At 53.7% G+C, this 20,498-nt stretch overlaps 2 protein-coding genes across 2 annotated transcripts in view; both read left to right on the plus strand.

The window, feature by feature from the left end:
- The first annotated feature begins 88 nt into the window (after positions 1-88).
- On the plus strand, positions 89-16,300 carry DCPS (decapping enzyme, scavenger). Its single transcript, XM_050323060.1, has 6 exons — positions 89-263; positions 1,343-1,511; positions 8,987-9,132; positions 11,668-11,781; positions 14,916-15,026; positions 15,833-16,300. The coding sequence occupies exons 1-6, from the start codon at positions 108-110 to the stop codon at positions 16,097-16,099; spliced, it is 963 nt and encodes a 320-aa protein (XP_050179017.1). The 5' UTR covers positions 89-107; the 3' UTR covers positions 16,100-16,300.
- Positions 16,301-20,186: 3,886 nt separating this feature from the next.
- Positions 20,187-20,498, plus strand: part of ST3GAL4 (ST3 beta-galactoside alpha-2,3-sialyltransferase 4) — a 1,214,471-nt gene continuing 1,214,159 nt past the window's right edge. Inside the window, exon 1 of the mRNA XM_050323058.1 lies at positions 20,187-20,222. The gene's annotated coding sequence lies outside the window, so the exon portion shown is untranslated. The remainder of the gene's footprint in view (positions 20,223-20,498) is intronic.

Here is a 20,498-nt window from a genome sequence, read left to right on the forward strand (position 1 = left end):
GGGGGGGGTCCGTGTGACACCTCCGGGCCGCAAGGGGGCACTCTGGGGCCGCGCGTTTCCCGGCGCCGCGCATGCGCACTGCGCGGGGAGGGCCCCGCGCGCGCGCCATGGCGGGGACCCCTCAGCTGAAGAGGAAGCGGTCGGAGGAGGAGGGCGAGACTGAGAATGGCGGGGCCGCCGCCGCCTTCTCGCTGTCGGATCTGCGGGTGCGGCGCGTCCTGCGGGAGTCGGCGCGGGACAAGACCATGTTCCTGCACGCGGAGGTACCGGCGGCGGCGGGGGGTGGCCACTTGGGGCAGCCGCCATGTTCCCTCCTGGGGGCTCGGCCCCGCCCACCGCGGCGTGCGCCGGGAAGGCCACGCCCCCTTTCCGCGACCACGCCCCCGATCCAGCCCCCGGGAAACCTCCAGGCATCCCATCCCAAATCCAGCCACGCCGGGGCAGGAGGCGGCTGCGGCCCCTTACTGCAGGCCTCGGGTTGTTCTTTCTTATTGGTGTAACTGTTGCTTTTTGTGCCTGCCGGGAAAAGCGGTGCTGAATGCGAGCAGGATGCCGGCTCGGAGGCTGTAAATAGTATAGACATGTCCGTTGTGTGGCATTATAGGGAAATTTGTGTTATGTCCAGAAATTTCCTGGCCAGAGAGCCTGGCTGTGGTGTGGGAACCATGCAAGTGCCTTGGCTTCTGGAGATGTACATCCCAGTCTCAGGACAGTGGGTTGTGGTCAGTGGGGAACAACTGCTCCCACACCTTCTCTCTGCCCTGTGAGCCTGGTGGGGTTGGGAGCCCCAGGTGAGTCCTGTTGCTCTCACTGCATCATGTGGTGAGGCCTCACCTGGGTCCTGTACAGGCAGGAGTGATTCGGGGTGGGGGCTGTTCCACACCCAGCACCTCCCAAAACCACCCTGCTGAGCCCACGTCCGGATCAGGGCTGTGGTTCCTTGGAGCAGGGCAGCAGTGAGTGCTCCCTGCCCATGGTGCAAATCCCTACACCTGTCTCTGCCCTGTTCCTGGCTTTCTGACTGCCTGGTCAACTGGGGAGCATCTGAGGTGAAATCAGGGATGTTGGGTCAGTGGGAATCCTGGGAGTGTCCAGGGAGGTGCAGGTGGGCTGAGTCATTGCCCACATCCCGTGCTCCCCCAGAAATCACCTGTGTTCCCTCATGGGGAGCAAATTCCTGCTGTGCCTCAGGACAAACCTGCCTCTTCTTTTCGGATGGGCTGGACTAGGAGGGGGTTTGGACACGAGGGGCCGTGAGGGGTGTGCTGTGGTGCCTGACCTCAAACTCCCCCCCCAGCACTGGACCCATGATTGCTGACCACTTTATCCTTTTTTATTCTAGAGGACTGGCCTCTCTGGAGAGGGGACAGATGCTGTAGTCATCCTGGAAAAGACTCCTTTCCAGGAGGAGAAGATCCCGGACTTGCTGAAGAAGCTGATAAAGGCAGAGTTGCAGATGCAAAATGACATTTACTGCACTTTCTACCTGAGCCCTCCCCCGGAGCTGAGCGGTGAGTGCCCTGGGCCTGGGATCCCAGGAGAGCAGCTGGGATCCTGGGAAGAGGGGCTGGGATGCTGGGATGTGCTTCCTGCTCCAGAGGGCAGGATGCAGCGACACAGACAGGTGCTGCTGCCGGACATGGCTCTGCCACCCCAGCTGTGGTTTGGTGACAGCAGCACACCAGGCCCAGCTGGGGAGGCTGGGGGGTCATTGCTGCTCTGAAGGAAATGTCTTACTCCCAGGGTTTGGATATTGCTCCATATCCCTTTTCCCCACACCATGGACATGTGGCTCAGTGAGCTGCTGGGCAGCCCTTCTGTGCCTTGGTGTAAAGGTGCAGAGGGGCTTAGGGGGTCCAGGGCTTTTGTCAGTGCTGTAAGTAAGTCAGGTAAGAGTTGTCTCTCCCCAGAAGGTTTAAATTGAAAACAGCCTCTGCAGAGCAGGTGCAGCTCCTGCTCATCCCAGGGTTGGCACCTCATGGGCTCTGTCCCCTGGTAAGGGCAGGCAGCTCGTGTTTGAGGGGTTTTCAGATGCTGGTAACCTCGAGTGCTGGGGGATTGGCCCCATCTCCCTGCTGATTTCACACATCTGTGTGTTACCAAACTCTGTTAATCACAGACTGTGACAAGGACAGATGGGCACGTTGGGGAGCTTCAGTGGAAGACTGTCACTCTGTGAGAGGGGTTCTTGTCACGGTGGAAAGGTGTCCTGCACTGGTGGTGCTCTCCAGGGGAAGCAACTCTGGGCTTTGGGCAGGCCAAGCACTTCAGTTTAATCATGGAATCCCAGAATGGTTTGGTTTGGAGGGGACGTTAAAGCTCATCTCATTCCCACCCCCTGCCATGGGCAGGGACACCTTCCACCAGCCCAGGTTGCTCCAAGCCCTGTCCAGCCTGGCCTTGGACACTTCCAGGGATGGGGCAGCCACAGCTTCTCTGGACAACCTGTGCCAGGGCCTCATCACCCTCACAGGGAACAATTTCTTCCCACTATCCCATCTATCCCTGCCCTCTGGCAGTGGGAAGCCATTCCCTGTGTCCTGTCCCTCCATCCCTTGTCCCCAGTCCCTCTCCAACTTTCCTGGAGCCCCTTTAGGCCCTGCAAGGGGCTCTCAGGTCTCCCTGGAGCCTTCTCTTCTCCAGCTGAACTCCCCCAGCTCTCCCAGCCTGGCTCAGAGCAGAGGGGCTCCAGCCCTGGAGCATCTCCGTGGCCTCCTCTGGAGTCACTCCAACAGCTCCATGTCCTTCTGATGTTGGTCCCAGAGCTGGAGGCAGCTCTGCAGGTGGAGCCTCACCTGAACACAGGGGCAGAATCACCTCCCACAGTTAATTCCACATGAATGCTGGTATGTGATTTAATTCTGGTAGTGCAGTGATAAATGCCATGTCAGCTCTTCCATAAACACAATAACAGCCAACCAGGTTTAACAGAGGCAAAATTAATCTCAGTGATTGCCTTTAAGTAAGACGTTGTTGCAGTCCCAGATTAAATTTTCAGGATATTTGAATGCCTTCCCCAAAACGTTCCTGTTTTAGCTCTGTTCCCACGGTGTAGGAGGAGGCACTGTCTGGATTTGGGAGCCTGTGAGTCGTGCAAAGCTCCTCTTGGCCTGTGGAAGTCTCAAAATTGAAGGTTTCAGTGGCAGGAAAACACTGTAACAGCATGGATGCTGTGGGAAGATGTTAAAGCCGCGCTTCCCCAGCTGGAAAAGCTCCTGCTCGGGCTCCTGCTGTGCTCCAGCAGGAGTTGCACTGATTCCCACGAGGTGGCATTGCAAGCCTGAAATCCCGAGGGCTCTCTCCAGCCCAGCCCTGCCAGCCTTTGCCTTCCTTCAGCAGCGCTGTGTAACTCCAGCACCACTCTGATAGCAGAATTCCTTCCTTTCTCTAAGGCCTGTGCCAGGTGTGGAACCCCTCTTGCAGGTTTTGAAGGGGGAAGAAGCCTCTGGCTTTTTTTTCTGCTGAGCTTTATCTCTTTAGTGAACTTTAAAATCCATCTTTAAAAGGTAAGTAGTTTTTGCAGAACTATTACCCAGTGGTGCATCTTTGCTTCCAGCCCCTCCTTGGCACTGCTCTGCTTGCTGAGCACCCCCAGGCAGGAGACCAGAAGGGCACTGTGGACTCCGGAGCTGCTCTCCAAGCTCCTCATGTGGGAGCTGAGAGCGAGGAGGCTTCTTCCTTCCGAGCAATTAACACTCAGTTCTGAGCAATTAACACTCAGTTCTGCGGGTACATGGCCGGAGGGCAGCTGGGCTGGCACGGGAAACACCCGTGTGTGTCAGGAGGGGAAGGAAATCGCCCTTGTGGGCTGAGTCAGGGGCCCAGGGACGAGGTTGATATGAGGAATACAGCTTAAAAACCTAAACTGGAGAAATGGCCTGTGAGGCCGCAGAGAGTGTTGGGGTTTGACTGACCTGGGAATGTGAGTGGTTGTGTGGAGACCCAGGGAGCCCTTGCAGGGGGTCTGGATGCAGGATTAGAGAGATGCAGGGTCTGTCTCCTGGTCCTTGCAGGTTTACACCTGGGTACAAGACACAGTAAAATATTTTGTAGAAAAGCTCAAACTTTGGCAGTGAGCAGTTCATGGGACAATCCCGGGCTGTGGTATTGTGGGATAAAGGAATTCCCCCGGAGGGGTTTCACAGCACCCTGGGCAGCTGAGCCCCCCCCCACTCAGCCCTTGCTTTCTAAGGTCAGATAAACCGCCAGACTGAGGAAATGGTGACTGAGGAAACGGTGACATCGGGTCACTCGTGCCTCGGGTGCGCCGAGGGGGTGAGGAGCTGCCTCCCCGTTCCTCTGCTTTTCCCAAGTGCAATTCCCAATGCCACCTCTGTGGTGCCAAGTCCCTGGGGTTCATTCATTCATCTGGAGTTCCGTACAGCTGACAGTGGAGGTTTCCTTCCCCCTGTCCTCGCTGACGTGTCGGGTGCCGCTCCCTCGGCGCAGTCAAGCCAGCGCAGGCCCTGTGCCCTGACGGCTTGTTTGTGTGGGGAAGGCAGGGCAGGGGAGGCCACACAAAGCATGTTACTTGAGCAAACGACTCCCCTCCAACCTGGGAAGAGGGATTTTGCTGTGGGAAGATGAATTTCGCTCTGCTGCTGCTTAAAGATGAGATTTTTTTTTTTTTAGGGCTGGGAGCACACTGGCGTGAAGGCGGCACCAGATGAGTCTTGCTCGGCTCATTGGTTTTACTGCATCTGTCAAAGCTAAAATGGAATATAACGTTTCCAAACCAGCTAGTCATGGTCAGAGTTCATCTGAAGGGCGACCCAAACCCCCAGAGTGAGGAGAGGGAACTTTTGTGAGCGAGTTTGTGAAGAGTAGTGGTATCAGAGCTGCTGCTACCAAAATGCACGACTTATTTTAAGGCCACTTGCTGGATGTTGTCTTGATTTAAGAGGCAGCTTATGCCTAGAGGTGAGAGAGATAGTGGTGGAGGAAACCCAAGCCTTGGGCCTTTCCCTTGCAGGGAAACAAAGGGCTGACTTCATAACAGGAAAGATGTTCCTGCTGCCAGGGGTCGATTGCAAAAGCCAGACAGTTCAATCAACATGTTCCCTGATGACATCCAGCTCCTCACACCCATTCAGCAAGGAGAGCTTGATGTTTGCAACAAAAAGTCTCCCAGGACTGTGTGTTCCACGGCACCAAAGCCACGCTGGTGTGATGTCAGGGCTCTTATCAGTCCTTTAAGGAGCCTTTACCCAGGGCTCAAGCTTAATAAAAACAGGTAAATCCAAGCACAACTGGAGATACTCTGGCTCCCTTGCTCCAACACAGGGTGGAGAAATTATGGGAAAAATAGGAGAGCGTGGAATGAAAAGATCCCTGCCCCAAAAAGAGGCTGGTTTCAGGCAGCGAGGAGCTGAAGAAACTTGCTGGAGCTGCACTGGGAAGGCCGGTCTGTCTCCTGGTGTTTCCATACTCCAGCTGCCTCTGGGGCTTGCCCAGCCAAGAAACCTCCCATTTACACTGAAATCAAATGCTGGAACCTCAAGCTGTGTGAGTGTGGGGGTGGTTTGGGGGACAGTAGGAGGTATCACCATGCTTTGCTCTGTGTTTTGAGGGCTGCTAACCTGCAGATTTCCCCTTTGCAGTGGCTGTTGCAGCTGAACCCACCCTGTCCTCTGGGATGAGCCCCAGAGCCCAGGCAGCCTGGGCTGAGTCCCTGGCACCGCCTCTGGCTTGTCCTGGCATGTGCTGGCCGTGGAGACTGGGAGCTCTTGCAAGCTTTATCCTTTTGGGCTTTAATTCATTCACTAAGAAGAGCCCCAGCGCTCCCAGGCAAAGCTGTGTCGTACCTGGCTGCGGTTGGGTTGGACTTTGGTGCTCCCATGTGACCCCTGTGAAGTTGTGATCCTAGAAGTAAATAAACTGTTAATGCAGCAGGGGTGGGGGAGGTTGTATGCTGTGTGTTGGCTTAAGACATTATGTATTGACTTAGGGCATTATATATTTAGTTAGGGCTGCATCCAAGGAGACACCTGGTAATGGGAAGGCAGCCCAGAGCTGCGTGCTGCAGGAACAAGGCTGGCAAAGAAAACCTGTCAGAGACCAAATGAAACGTCTCTGCTGTTCCCTGGCCTTGGCAACTTCCTGCACTTGATGGTCAAGTTGATTAGGCAGGTTATAAACCAACCCTCAGCTTCCTGCTAGCAGAGGGAGGAAAAAGCACACCACGGGCCCAAAAGCAGAAACAGGTTGTGCCTGCCTGCCCTGTGTGATCCTCTGGGTTCCCTGGAAGCTTTAAATCTGTTTAAAACAGGCTGACAGTGCTCCATGTCAGTGCTGCTGAGTGGGGGGGGAGAAGCCACCACCAGGCCTCTCCTCATGGGTGGGCCTGGAGGGGAATTTTTGCAGAGCCTGGCGACAGTGTGGCCCAAAAGGGGATGAGGTATCCTTAGCGAGTTTGGAGTGCCCTTTCCTGTGTACATGAGCTCTCTCTACCTTGTGTTTCCTCCTCTCCTCCTGGCAACAGCTGCCTTCAGCTCTTTTTCCCTTCAGTTCCCCAAACTGAGCCGGTGTTTTGATCCTTCTTGTGTCTTGGGTTGTGTTCTCCTCTCTTGTCTTTTAGCAGAAGAGGGGAGGAGTGTGTGTCTGGTCACTCTGAGCCTCCTTTTCTCCTGGGCAGTTTCCCAGCGTGGTGTTTGCCCTCAGACACTCTTTGTAGGATGAACAGCCCACTCAGTTTTCCTCTGCCATGGCAGTACTTGCACCTCCTGCTCATCCAGGTTTCTTCAGTTAAACCTCCAGGGTTTTTTTATAACCTCTAGTTAATTGATGGTCAGTCCTGACTTCCAGAATAAACCCCAGATGCTCCGTGATACCTGGGGCTGGCATTTGGGAACTGATGGGAGTCAGGTGTGAGCGGAGACAATCCCTGACCCCCCTCATGTGTCCAGCGGTTCCTTAGGCTGTTCCCAGGCCGGGGCAGGTTTGGGGTGCCCCACAGGCTACGTGCTGCTCCGGTGCACGAGGAGCCTGCCAGGAGCAGGCTTGGAAAGCGGAGCGTGCGGCCGTGCCAGCGCTGGAGCGATCCCGGGGCGAGCCCAGTCTCGCAGTGGATGTTCCCATGTCCAAGCCGGGGCTCAGTTGTGCCTTTGCATCCTGTGTACAGCTCCTAAGGACTCTGAGGCTCTGAGTGGGTATCAAACAGCCTCTCTGGCTGCAGTGACTGATGCTGATTAGCATTGCTGGGACGTTTTGGGGTTGATGAGACCTTTAGAAGGGAAATGATCATTAGTGAACTGCAGCCTCTCCCCCCTCTCCTCTTGCAAACATCTGCTCAGCCGCAGCTGCACGTTCAGGAGTTCTGTGATCTCTGGTTTAAAGCCTCCTGAGTGCTCTCCCCCAGTATGATCAGCCCTCCCCCCAAACTGGGGCGGTGCCAGGGAAGGCATTCTGGGTCCCCCATGCCCCCAGGCACTGTGGTTATGACCACCCAGCACGGAGGGGCTTTCTGCTGCAGTCCCTGCTCTTGTTTTGGGGTCTAAAATTAAACTGTGGAAGTTTCTGCCTGAGGCTGGCTGTGGTATTTTATATTTTCCCTTTTCTGTTTTCTCCCCAGTGCTTTGCTGGTCTTTTTAAGTGAGGAGAGCTACAGCCTTGTCTTTTTTTTTTCTTTGGTATTACATCATCCTGCTAGAAGTGCTAATAGAGTCCTGGAAAACAACCTTGTTTGAACATGTGTATGGTGGGAATCAGACCAGACTGCCCTTGTGGTTTGCATTTTCATATTTCATGTTACCAGCATTTTCCTGTGGATTTCATTAAGCTGGGTTTGGCATGGAATGAAAAGGCAGAGCTCGCTGGGCTTGTGCGGCACCGACCTTAAAAAAACAGAAACCAGAAAACTAAAAAAGGCTCAAACCACCCTAAATCCTGGCTCTGGGAACAAATAGGTGTTTATATTCAGGGTCTGGCTAGCATATAAACATATATAAGGCACGAGGCGTGGCTTTGGTCGTGGGTTTCCATGGCAGACCCTGGGCATGGGCTGTGGTGGTCACAGTGCCCCAGCCACGTGCCTCAGTCTGATCCGGTCTGCCTGGGCTCACGGGGCTTTTCTCCTCCTTGCATCGATGTTTATGGCAGCTCTGTGTTAGCTGGGGAGGCAGAGGCACTCCATGCCCTTGGAGCACCTTGGAGCTGTGTCAGGCTCTGTATCACGCATCCAATCTCGGCCAAAGAGGGATGTTTTCCGAGGGTTTCACCCCTGTGGGTAGGATTTACTGCTGCCGACGTCAGAGCTGCCAGGTCAACAAGGTAAGCACTTGCATCCTGTTTAATGCCACAGAAATTACACAGCAAAGTTCTAATCTCAAGGCAAACAGAAAATGTTTTCTTACTGCCAGAGTAAATGGGAAAATGCTCTTTGTGGGCAGGGGCTCACTCAGCCCTCTTCCCTCGGCTCATCCTGCACTGTGTTGACCCATCAGCCCATGTTATTTGCTCTGGATCTGTCCCTGTGCCCTTGACCTCATTGCCTCCTGCACCTGAGGCTCAAGGCCAAGCACCCTGAGAGCTCTGGAAAGGAGCTGCTCCTTGGAGCTCCTCTGGGTTTGTGGCATCCTGTGAACTTTGAGTATGAGGAAGCAGCATCCCTGTCCCTGGGGTCGTGTTTTCATCCTGGTTGTCTGCACATAAACCCTGCCCTGGGAGCTCCAGCTCTGCCCTGATGTTGCTGATAGGCCTGAAAGAACAAGTGTGGGAAAACCCTTCCAGACAGCAAACACCTCCACCTGGACTGGAAAGACAGGCCCTGGCTGTGTTGTTGGCTCTTCCTTCCTGCAGAAAAGCAGCGGCAGTGGGGGAGATTAAAGCAGTTGTTTGCTTTCCATGTCCATTTTCCCTCACCTTGTTTTAGTGGTGTCTCTTCGAAATGTCTTAGTCTGGCATTTTATTGAAAGGGAAAACAGATTTGTTGGTGGGGCTGAAGGAGGCAAATGTGGGTGGTTAACTCGGTCCCCGTGTTTGTTCCTAGAGATCAAGGCCACGGTGGTGTACCCTGCCACGGAGAAACACATCCAGAAGTACCTGCGGCACGAGGTGCACCTCATCCGGGAGACCTGGGAGGATTACCAGAACATAACCCTGCCCTTCATCCAGGCCCAGAGCTTCAGCATCCAGGTATGGAAAACACCACCTGCCCCTGCTGTCTTTGATCTCCAATGCTCTGGGCTGTCAAAAGTCTCCTCCAGAGCCCAGGCTGGAGAGCTGGGGAGTGCCCAGCTGTGTTGTCAGCTCTGCAGTGCTGCCCCCTCTCATCTGGCTGGCTGGGACATCCTTTTCCATCTTTGCAGAAAAACATTGGCCTTGGATCTGTACTCCAAGTTGCCTTTCCCAAGGTTTCTGGAGAAAAGCTGAGGCGCTCCTCCTTTCCAAGGGTGGCTCCCTGGGCGTTGGTGCTGTTCTCTGGGCTTTTTAGGAGTCTCGGGGGGGGAAATGGAAAGGCACAGATTGCTCTTAGATTCCTGCATCAGAACTCACTCCTCAGGCTTTGGCTGCAGCTCCTGCCATCCAGCCCTTCAGTCCATATTCTGTGTGGTGAAACTGTTACTTTTAGTGTTCTCCTTGCCCCAGGGAGACCCAGACTTTTTCCCTGTTTTTATCCTTTTTGACCATTCACCTCCCTATCTTTCTCCTTCAGGGATCAAAGGAACACAAGTCTGTAGGGACCAATTTGTGACAGGCTGTGCAGAAGGGGGAATAAAATCAATCCTGGGATTGCTGAGGTGATCCATTAAAAATAAGCCCCCCAAACCAACCAGGGGGCCTTGGATACCCCCCCACCTCTTTCCTGCTGCATTAAAGTGCAGCATTTATTAGCTGGAGAAAGGCAAGGCTGTGTTTTCACCTGGTCACAGCCTGTAGGATGTTTTATCCATGCTTTTGCTCCCAAAGCTGTTCAGTTTCCTGGTGTAACAGCTGCCCTCAGGAATGGTTTGGGCTCTGACTCTGCCTCTTCCACCAAGTGCTTGTGAGCTGATTTCTGTCCATGGAAACACATTCCTGGTGACCATCAGCAGCATCTGCTGAGGAATCACGGTCAGCACAGTCAGTCCTCGACCTCTGGGGTTTGATAATGCTGTTCCTTGTCTTTATCCAGCTGTTTTTGCCGAGTGGAAAGGAAAATGTGAAGGGTAACAGAAGTACCAGGGGACCACAGAGGAGTCTGTGTTTCCTGCTGGAGGATGCAGAGCGTGGATGCTTTCAGGATAATGGTTTTATTGTGGTGCCAGTCCCTGGACATGTGTTTTCTTTGCTGGCCTTGTGCTGGGAGCGGCAGAAACAGTCAGTCAGCTGGGGATCTGCCCCATCACGAGGCAGCCTTGGGTTTAAAATTCAGCTCATCTGATCAGTGAACTTATTTAGGGCACTGATAGCTTGGCACTTGTGATCAGAGCAAGCACAAAAACCCCAACAAAGACCAAACTTCCAATTCCTGCTGAGTTTCCTGCTGAGCTTTCCTCCCAGGGTCACGGAGCACAGCGAGCTTGTGCCGTGCTTTGCGGAATCACTTGGAGAATCTGATCTTCAAGATGTTGTTGCTGAGAAGAAAAGGCCAGAAATTTAGGAAAAAAAAACCTAGATCGGGGAGGAGAGGTTGTTTTCTCCCTCCAGATGTATTCAGGTCAGTTCACAGTGATCCTAAGTTTTGATTAGAATAATTAAACTCTGGATGGAGTTCCCCTAAAGTGTCTGGTGTGCACAGCACCCACCAGTGTGTTTGTGAGACTGGCTGCACCTCCCCTACCCACCTGGGGCAACCAGAATGTTCCATACCCATATTTGGGTGGGGAAAATGATGTTTCCAAACATTTTCAGCTTCCAGGCTCTAGCAATTTCCTGCTGCCTTACTTTATCTTCTGGGGGTATGGCTGGGGACTCTCTCAGCAATGCTTAAGCTAGAGCACAGTGTGCATTTTGGAGGTGTAAAGAAGGATGCTGGAGCTCAGGCTGGGAACCAGGGAATGCAAAGATGCTTTTCTCTGGTCTTACTCTGTCCCTTATCCCTGGTCTGTTCCATTTCCAAAATTCTCCTCTGAATGGTGCTTTGCTTTGCAGGAGGAGCGTGGGGGGATTAACCAGAGCAGGGCTTACAGAAGTCTGGAGGCTGGAACTATAAGTATGGAAGAAGAAGAGTGGTGAGCTGTTTCCTAATCAGCCAGGGAGCCAAGAGATGTGACTGCCCAAAAAACACAGGCCTTTTGTGTGTCCCCCCTGGGAGCTGCCAGCAGCCAGGGCTGCATCCAGCTCAGGCTAGTGAGCAATCTGTGCCTTCCTCTTTGAACAGGGAACAAAATGAGCCAAGTTTACCTCCCAGACCCTGTTGTAAAGATTTTGGTGCAGCTGGGGGGGGATAAAAAAGTGCAGACAGCTCCATGGTGCTGCAAGTGGTGTGTGCTGAGCCCCACAAGAGCTGAGTTCCACTGCTTTTCACTGAAGTGCTCATAATATCCTGTAGTTTGTTGGTTGTTGGAGGGCTTTATGGACAATTAACTACAAATTATTTGGTCATCTTAAAAATCAGGCCGTTGGAGTTGAGTTTTTTTATGTTCTAGTGGCAGGGAATGTGCAGTAATCCATGAGCTTGGGCTAAATGCACCTGAGATGTTGGGTTTTATATTCTCTGCTGGTTTATAAATCACGTTTCTCTTTCAGTGGGTGTATAATATCCTGGAAAAGAAAGCTGAGACCGATAGAATCGTCCATGAAAACCCAGACCCTTCCAATGGCTTTGTTCTGGTTCCAGATTTAAAGTGGAATCAAAACCAGGTTGGTTTGCTCCTCTAATGCTGCCTGTCTGAAGGTTATCCAGAAGAAATGTCCCCTTTCAGGCTACAAGCAGCACCCTGATGAGAGTTTTAGTGGGTGCCTGTGTCCTTGTGTTCACACTTGTGCCGACTGTGGATGCTGCAGAACCCAGGCTGTTCTCACTGCTGCTGGCATGTATTTCTTGGGTTCACTTTCTCTCCTGTATCAGCCCAAATGTTGTTGGGAGGTTTTTATAACTGAAATCCTGCGTATTTATTCCTGCTGAACTTCTCTGGGGTTTTTTTGCAAGCCTTGACTTTAGGTGCAAGAATGTTGCCCTTTGGCTGCTGCAATTAACTCTCCTCCACAGCTTTAAGCAGGTGGTCCTTGGCTGCTGAGCAGCTTCTTCACCCCTCGTGGGAGTGAAAATGACTTTTAAACCCAGGCTGTAATCCTAAACTGAGAAGTATTTCCTTGTGCTCCAGCTCCCTTTTGTGCTGTACTTTCGGGGAGACGAAACTCCAGACACAAACCCCACCCCTTCCCCGGGAAGTTGGTGGCGTCAAATAAAAAACTCCCCTTTGTGTTTCTGATCGTCATCTGCTTCTGCAGGTGGCAGGCAGGAAAAGTTCCCATATGATTAAGGCTTAGAAATGGAACTAAAACTCAAAGAAGTGGGAACAGAAGCCTGCAGTGGTGGGCAGCACCATCCTGTGTGTCTGTGCTGGGAGCAGCTGTTTGTGGTGCAGTGCTGAGTTGTCTCGGGGAGTAACTTGGGCAGCACAGATACCACTGCAGGGAGGTGTCTGCTCCCCGTGAATTCCTGCACATCAGCTACTCAAAAAATCCCCTGCTGAGCTGTGATGGGGTAACCAAGCTTGAATTTCCACTTGTTCACAGGAGGCAGGACCTTCTTCCTGGAGGGACTTTGCAACAAGTCAGGCTTTCAGGCTGTGCCGCTGTGCCCTGTCAGTGCCCTGCCAGGGGGGCAGTATTTGGGGACCCTGAAACATGCAGCATGCTGTCCCTTTCCCAGTTATGAGCATTCTGGTGGAAATCCTTCCTTGCTGCCACCAAGCTTTGCAATTCACATCAGGATTGGGCTAAAATTTGTGCTTCAGCTTCCCCTGGAGACCTGCCGCATCCATGCCTCCCAGCTGGCACGGTCAGGGAGCACCTCAGTGGTAGGATTTGTCCTTAGGGGAGGTTTCCCCATGCTCCTGTCGCCTCTTGGAGTGTTGAACAGGATCTTCTGGATTTCTCCCTGACTGCTGAGTTGCTGTCTGCACCCCGGTCATCCCCGGAGCTATCCGGGCCCTTTGCTGAGCTGGTTCCCAGGCAGGCGAGCCAGCGTCCCAGGAAGGGCTGTCAGCTTTGCCTTTGAGCCAAGGAATTTCTTCTGAGCCAGAGCTGGTGCCGCTGGCCCCGGGGCTGACGGGAGCGCCAGCTCCTCCCGCCGATCCTGATCCCGGTGGGCACACACGGCTCCCAGCAGCTGATCCTGATCCCAGTGGGCACACACGGCTCCCAGCAGCCGATCCCGGCGGGCACACACAGCTCCCAGCAGCCGATCCTGATCCCAGTGGGCACACACGGCTCCCAGCAGCTGATCCTGATCCCGGCGGGCACACACGGCTCCCAGCAGCCGATCCCGGTGGGCACACACGGCTCCCAGCAGGGCTGTCTGAGCCCTCCCCCAGAAATCCTGTCAGCAGCATTGCCTCGCACTCGCTTAGCACCTGGCCCTCAAATCCTGCCAATTCACCTGGAATTATTTGAGGCTGATGGATGGGAGGAAAATTTCTCCTTCACGCTGTGAAATCTGCCGGCCTCAACCTTCTGGGCGCTGCCTCAGTAGTGGTTGGAGGTGGTTTCTTGGAGTTTTTGTTATTGTTGGGTTTTTTAGCTTTGTTTTTTTTTTTTATATGTTTTTTTTTCCCCTCCACAACTTTTTGAGTTGGTTTCAAACCCACAGGAGGCCCGAGGCGTTGCCTGAGGCGCTGCCTGGCATGACATCATTCCGGGCCTTTTTAGCAACAGGCTTATTTGTTTCAAACAGCAACATGCAGATGTTGTTCTAAGGAGAGGAGCTGTTTGCTTTCCCTCCCACCAGCCAGCCTGGAGCCAAAGAGCACGACCTGATACAGTGTCTTTTTCCGGAGCTGTGCATGGGAATCACATGGAACAGCCCCGTGGAGGGTCCTGAGAGCATCCTTTGGCACAAGCATCTGTTTCTAAATAGCCACGTGGGTTTCTCACAGTGCTGAAGAGATCTGCTGGGTCTCACATGTCCAAACCCTTTGCTTTCCACTGTTTGTATTAGAAAGTCACAAACTGAGCTGAAGGAGACTGGGATTTTTATGTTTTTAAAGTGTAATGATCCACAACCTTATGTCTTGTTAAACACTGGGTGTGATAAGAGCTCCAGGAGATGCCAAAGGTCTGGCTGAGAGCTGCTGAGCGGGCATATTTCACTGCCCTGGGGTTGTGCAGTGACCAGTTAGTCTTGAAAATTGTTATTTATAGAACTGCTGTGACTGGAGAGTGGCCAGCTGTTTGCACAGTGGAAAAGTGGGAAGCTTTTCACTGGGAAAAATCTACAGTTGCAATTTTGGCCTCTGTGTTTTGCTGTAAATCCTCGTCTGAGCAGGGAGATGAATCTTTGAGAAGGCTGTGGAGTGTGCATGGGGGGTGCTGGCAGACCCCAGGCACCTTGGTGACCCCCACGTAGCTGGGTGGGCACCTGCACCAGGTCTGCAGCCTCAGTCCCACAGGGACAGCGTTTTTGGGGTGCTCAGGGAGATGTTGTGAACGTGCAGGGGCAGCACCGAGCGCGGTGCTCGAGGTGAGAAGGCATTTGTCATCCCACTGTTTGTTGGCTGGGATGAGGCTGTTCTCTTGTGCTTATTCCTGGACAAACCCCAGCTTGTCCAGAAATGTTTTGAGGTGCAGTGGGTTTGTGGGTGAGCACATCCCCTATGGGGAGATTCAGCCCAGCCTGGGTGTGGGTTGAACACGAGGGCTGGTACCCCTGTGTAACACAGGTATCCCTGCATAACAGAGCCTGGGGAGCCGTGGATGGTGTGTCAGGCCCACAGTGCTGCTGCCTCCATCTGCTCTCTCTGTGTCCCCTGCATCCCCCCCTGTCTCTGCAGCTGGATGACCTGTACCTGGTGGCCGTCGTGCACCGCCGGGAGATCAAATCTCTGCGGGACCTCACGGCCGAGCACCTCCCGCTGCTGAGGAACGTCCTGCAGGAAGGCAAGGTGAGCCTGAGGCTGGTCCCACACCGCTGTCCTGGCCAGGGAGGGCTTGGCTGCCTCTGCCAGGGCACTGCTGGTGTTTTCTGGCACAGCATCTGCCTGGGGACCGATAACCAGGAGATGATAAATCACAAAACAGGGCTGTGCTGCTCTCTCTGCCTGGAGACCCCGATCCCTGCTCTCCATCAGCACCTTCCCCAGGTCATGCCATGTCCAAGGTGCTTTAGGGGTGCTCCATCCTTCCTGTTAGCAGTGACCTCCCCATCCTCCCCATATCAACAACCTCCTCCCCGGCTCCTTCTGTTCTCAGCAGCTGACGTGTTTTTCCACGGGGTGTGTTCGGTAGATGGACGTGCAGGAGCTTCTCTTTCCTTCACCGCGTTAGAATTTGGAAAGTAATTGCACCGGGGAAAGTGGGAGATTAATTAAGAGATTAGTCAGGGGATTGCAGCGCACGGAGCCGGCGTTCACTGGTGCTGTTTATAGCTTTAATTACACCGCTGGTAACAGGATCGCTGTCACTCACTGAACGAGCCGGAGTGATAAGGGTGGAAGGAAAAACGATACGAGTGGAGAGACGTCCCGTCACGGAGGGAGAAAAGTGGGGCAGCTGGAGTCATCACTCCATCCCTGCCGAGGCTCAGAGGGCAGGAAGAGCTGTGCCCTTCCCAGCTTCCCCCTCTCCCGTGCAGTGAGGAAGCAGAAATCCCTTCTGCCTTTCCCTGTGCCTCCCTTGCCATCCAGGAGCGCTCCTTTCCGTCCATCCCAAGGTGCTGGCAGTTCCTGACCCGTGTGTTTCCCGTCCCTAGGAGGCCATAGCGAAGCGGTTCGGGGTGCCAGGCTCCCAGCTGCGCATCTACCTGCACTACCAGCCCTCCTACTACCACCTGCACGTGCACTTCACCGCCCTGGGCTACGACGCGCCGGGCAGCTCCGTGGAGAGAGCCCATCTCCTGACTGATGTCATCGACAACCTGGCCGGGGATTCCACCTTCTACCAGAAACGGGCCCTGACCTTCCCCCTGCGGGCTGATGAGCCCCTGTTTAAGAAATTCCAGGAGGCAGGAAAAGTGTGAGCAGGCAGAGGTGCTTTTGTATCATATTTTTTTAATGAATAGCCCTTTTACTGGGGTTTTTTTGTTTGTTTCTTTGGGGTTTTTTTAAGGTTTTGTTGCTTTTACGTTTTTTAACTGTTTTTGTACAAGTTGAGGCTGATGATCCTTTGCTATGGAAACTGTGTTGTCTGTTGAAGTCCATTAAAACATTGATTGAATAAACCCCTTTGAGTGGGCTGGATTTTACCCTGGCGTGGGTGCCTCTGGGATGCAGTGAGCATCCAGGAGGGTTTGGGCAGGAGGGGCTGTGTGTGTCCATCTTCTCCACCCAAAGGACAGCCCCTGTCCCCAGATGTCAGCCCAGACGGGAGTAGGCAGACAGACAGGTCCAAAAAGCACACTGTCCTCAGAAAGATTCATGTATTTGCTATGAATTTACCCCTGGGAAAGGGATTGCAGCTTTCCTGGGGCAGGGAGGGGTGTCTTGCTCCAAAGGAATCAGTGACTAACCGAGTCCTCGCCCTTCCCGGCTGGCTCCGTGGAGACAAACGCTGTGTGCTGCCTGATCCCAGCCCCAGAGCCATCACCTCCACTGCTCCTTCATCATCTCCATCCGAAATGACCTCGTGTGCAAGGGCAGCCCTTCCTGCCAGAGCCTGCTCAAGGTTTTGCAAAGATTATGGGGGGAAAAAAAAATAAATGATAGTGCTCTTCCTTCTGCTGAGGGGGTGGTGGGGCAGGAGAGAACCAGGAGTTGGACTTCATGGTCTGTTGTGGTGGGAAAAACCAAATTCTCTGTATGGAGAGAGCTTGCTCTGCCACCCAGCCACTGATTCCACTGGACACCAACCTCTAAATTCTTCATGAGCTCTTGCTGCCAGAAAGGGCTCTGGTTTCTGTCGGTGACCAGGGTGGAATCGCAGGAATCACCTCTCTGGTACCCAGTTCTTTGCTCCTTTCCACTCTGGGCTCTAACAGAGGTGTTTTGTTTAGTTTTTTTTTTTTTTGCTTTTGCTGATGGGAGGAAAAAACAGATGTGATTTATTTTTTTCAGGGCTGCTGCTGTGCATGGAAGCAGCCGGCTGGAGTGCAAGTGGCATCATCAGAGCTGCCCCAGGGCTTTGCTCAGCTCATCTCATTTGTAGATATTCAGGTCAGGCAGTTCCCTGGTACCTTTTAGCAGCAGGGAGAGGCAGAGCAGCTGGATGCAGCCACCTTTCCTTATTTCCCTTCAGAGATTCCCATTTGCTGGGTTAACAGTTAGACTCCATGATCTTAGATTATTCCATGAGTCTAAAACTCCAATCCATGGCAAGAAAGCTGGACTGATCTCCTGGAGGAGCCTTTCCCTCTTGCTTCAGCTCTACCTACCCCCGGAGCAGTGCACAGCAGGGGCCAGAGTTGATTTTGGGAGCTGGGGAGCTTTAGGATCTGGAGATGGTCAGTGGGGTTGGCTGTCCCCTGGCTATCCCTTTCCCAGGTTTTAAGTTGCTAAAGGGAAGGGATGATTTTTTTTCAATACCAGAGCATTTTCTGTGTCAAAAGGGAGCTCGGTCTCCCTGGCTGAGAGAACGTCCCAGTTTTATGTCCCCACCCAGGCCAACCCGGGAATGGAGATGATTAAATAACCCATCCTGTCTCCTGGGAAGCCTCCCTGGTCCTCAGGTATGGAAAAAACACCCTCAGCCTTGAAAATAGACTCTGAGGGTTGTGAGAGACAACCAAGCAGCACATCTTCCACAGACCATCTGTCTGGCTCCTGCTGGAGGAACTGTTTTCCTGGGAGACTGGTAAGCATGCTGCCATCACCCATCTCCCTGGGGAGCTGTGGGATATAGGGAGCCAGGGATGGGGGCTGTCCCCGCCTGTCCTAAGAGAAGGGGTCAGTGGGAGGGATTCTGATGGATCTGGAGCCTTCAAAGGATTTATTGAGGTCCTGGGGCTGGATCTGCAAAGGCAGATGGCGTTCCCAGGCTGTGGCTTGAGGAAGGGTGAGTCGAGATGGTCGGCAGGACAAAGCCAGCCTGTGCTGGGCATGAATCACCCCATTCTTGTCCCTGTGGAGCAGATGCTGTGAGCCTGGCCGAGGGCATCCCCTTCCTCCTTTACTAACACATCCTGCTTGCCTGGTGCCTGCTTTGGCCTCATCACCCCTTCAGAGCTGTGGTGTGATGGCAGAACCTCTTCCTGTGCCCTCCTGAGGCAGGACACCAGTCCCATTCCTTGCTGCTGCAGCCGGGGTGTTCCCTGAACCCTTTTATTTCCGACTGGCTCTGCAGTGGGTGATGGCAGAGCTCATTACAAATTCACTTCTCAAACAGCCAGGATTTCCCCCCCCCCTTTTCTTCTCCAAATTACTCGGCGCTCATCATGCTGAATTAATCCAACTGGCAATTTATCCTTTGTAAATTAAATATTAGGGCAGGGTGTAGCCGTTAGCAGTGACTGCCGAGCGAAGGCTCCTGGCACTCTGCTGTGGCAGCAAATACATTTCCATTTCCTGGTGGGTTTTAGGACCCTGTTGTCTGCTGGGGCTTCGGTGGCCACTGGGAGCTCATGGCTGGTGTTTGGGTACACCCAAGGGAGTTGGGTCACCCAAGATGTGGATTGGACATGCAGGTACGTCACAGACCCGTGGGGGCACAACTGCTGCGTGCAGGTGTCCTGATGTTCCTGTGGGATGGACACAGCTGGTGTCCACTGCTTGGCAAGGGATCACCATTGTTTCCCCAAACCTTGATGCTGCCCCAGACAAGGTTGGGATGCTGGGCATGGAGACCATCACCCCAAACCGAGCCCATCCACCATCACCAGCAGGAGGGGGCTGCTGGGGACATGAGAAGATCCTGGGAAGTGAAGCTTTGCAGCCTCTTTTAATATTCTGTCTTGGGGGCACGGTAAGAACAGACATTTGGGATGCATTATTATTGCTGGAGCTTTATTGAAAGCCGGTTATTGTTTTCAGATGCAATAAACCGAGCGGGGGAACCCACGAGACCCGAGGGTCGAAATATCCTTCAAGCAAATCCCAGCTCCCCCCGCTGAGCTGTGGCCCCACTAATTACCCCTGGATCGTCTATGAGCCCGTGGCAATTAAAACCTAATTATGGTGAGTTTTCTTGTCACCACGGGTTAAACTCTGCCCCACTTAATGGCCAGGAAACCCCATCCCAGGGAGGATGAGGGATGAGGTGAGGATGCTCTTCAAATATTGATGAAATTCCCTTGGCAAAACTGGATCCATCAGCTCCATGGGTGTATTATTGATTAATATTGGTGTTGGACACGTCAGTCTTCAGCTAGTGGTGCCCTCCAGGTTCCCACTGACTCTTGCTAGAAAAAGAATAAATTTCGCTGCCTTCAGCAAGGAGCTGCCTCCTCCAGCACCAATATTTGACATTATTTCCCATTTAAAGATCAGCCTTAATGTTTTCTCAGGGGTTGGCAAAACTGACCCAGCGCAGGAGAAATGGGTTTGGGCCGGTAGAAATAAAAAAATCTTGAGTGTAATAAAAAAAATCAAAGGGTTGACTGCTGATTTTGTGTGTTGTGGGGTGGGATGGAAATGGAATCCCGTGGGAGAAAGAGGTGGCTGGATATGGGGCATTCCTGCAGTGGGGATTAATTTATTTGGAAGAAAAAGAAAAAAACTTAATATGGGTTGATGATTTTAAGCAAAACCAACTCCAGATCCTCCGCGTGTCGTCTCATGATGGTTTTGAGCATCTTCTCGTGGGGGTTCAATGGGGAGACGATGCAAACCCCTGACTCAGTGACCTGGTGGGAAAAGCTCTGCCCGCTCCTAAAAATTTGGTGTGAGCCAATTTTGGGGCATTTCGGGGAGTTGCCTGGGGAAGGGGCTGTCCCCAGCGCTATGATTTTTGGGGGTCCGCAGGGCAAGGGGAAGGGGTGGTTGTCCTCCCCCACCTCTCCCGTGCCGAGGATGCGGAGACCGGGCGCCTGCAGCTCCCGGGATGCTCTTCCCTCCCTCCTTCCTCCTCCTCCTCCTCCTCCTCCTCCCTCCGCCGCCCATCCCGCGCTGTGCGCAAGCGTGTCCGCCCCCGCCCGCCCCTCCGGGCCAGCCCCGCATCCCGCACCCACCCCCGCATCCTCCCGCCGCACCGACCCCCCGCGCCGCCCCATGGTGAGTCCGCAGCCCGGGGTCTCTCCGTGTCCCCCGCGTCCCCCGAGTCCCCTCGTGTCCCCCTGGTCCCCCGGGGCCGCGTCTCCAAAGCGTGTTTGCGAGTCGCGGGGTGCTGAGCAAAAAAAAAAAAAAGGCAAGGGGGGAAGCAAAACCCGAGTGGTTTTTGGGAGGGCTGGAGGGGTTGGGGTGGGGGGGACCCCGCGCTGGGAGGGCGCAGGGCAGGGCAGGGAGCGCTGCCCGCTCGGCAGCGCCGGGCAGGGTTGGTATGGGGGTTCG

This window comes from Myiozetetes cayanensis, unplaced genomic scaffold, assembly GCF_022539395.1.
Source record: "Myiozetetes cayanensis isolate MyiCay16 unplaced genomic scaffold, myiCay2020 scf29, whole genome shotgun sequence".
Classification (NCBI taxonomy): domain Eukaryota; kingdom Metazoa; phylum Chordata; class Aves; order Passeriformes; family Tyrannidae; genus Myiozetetes; species Myiozetetes cayanensis.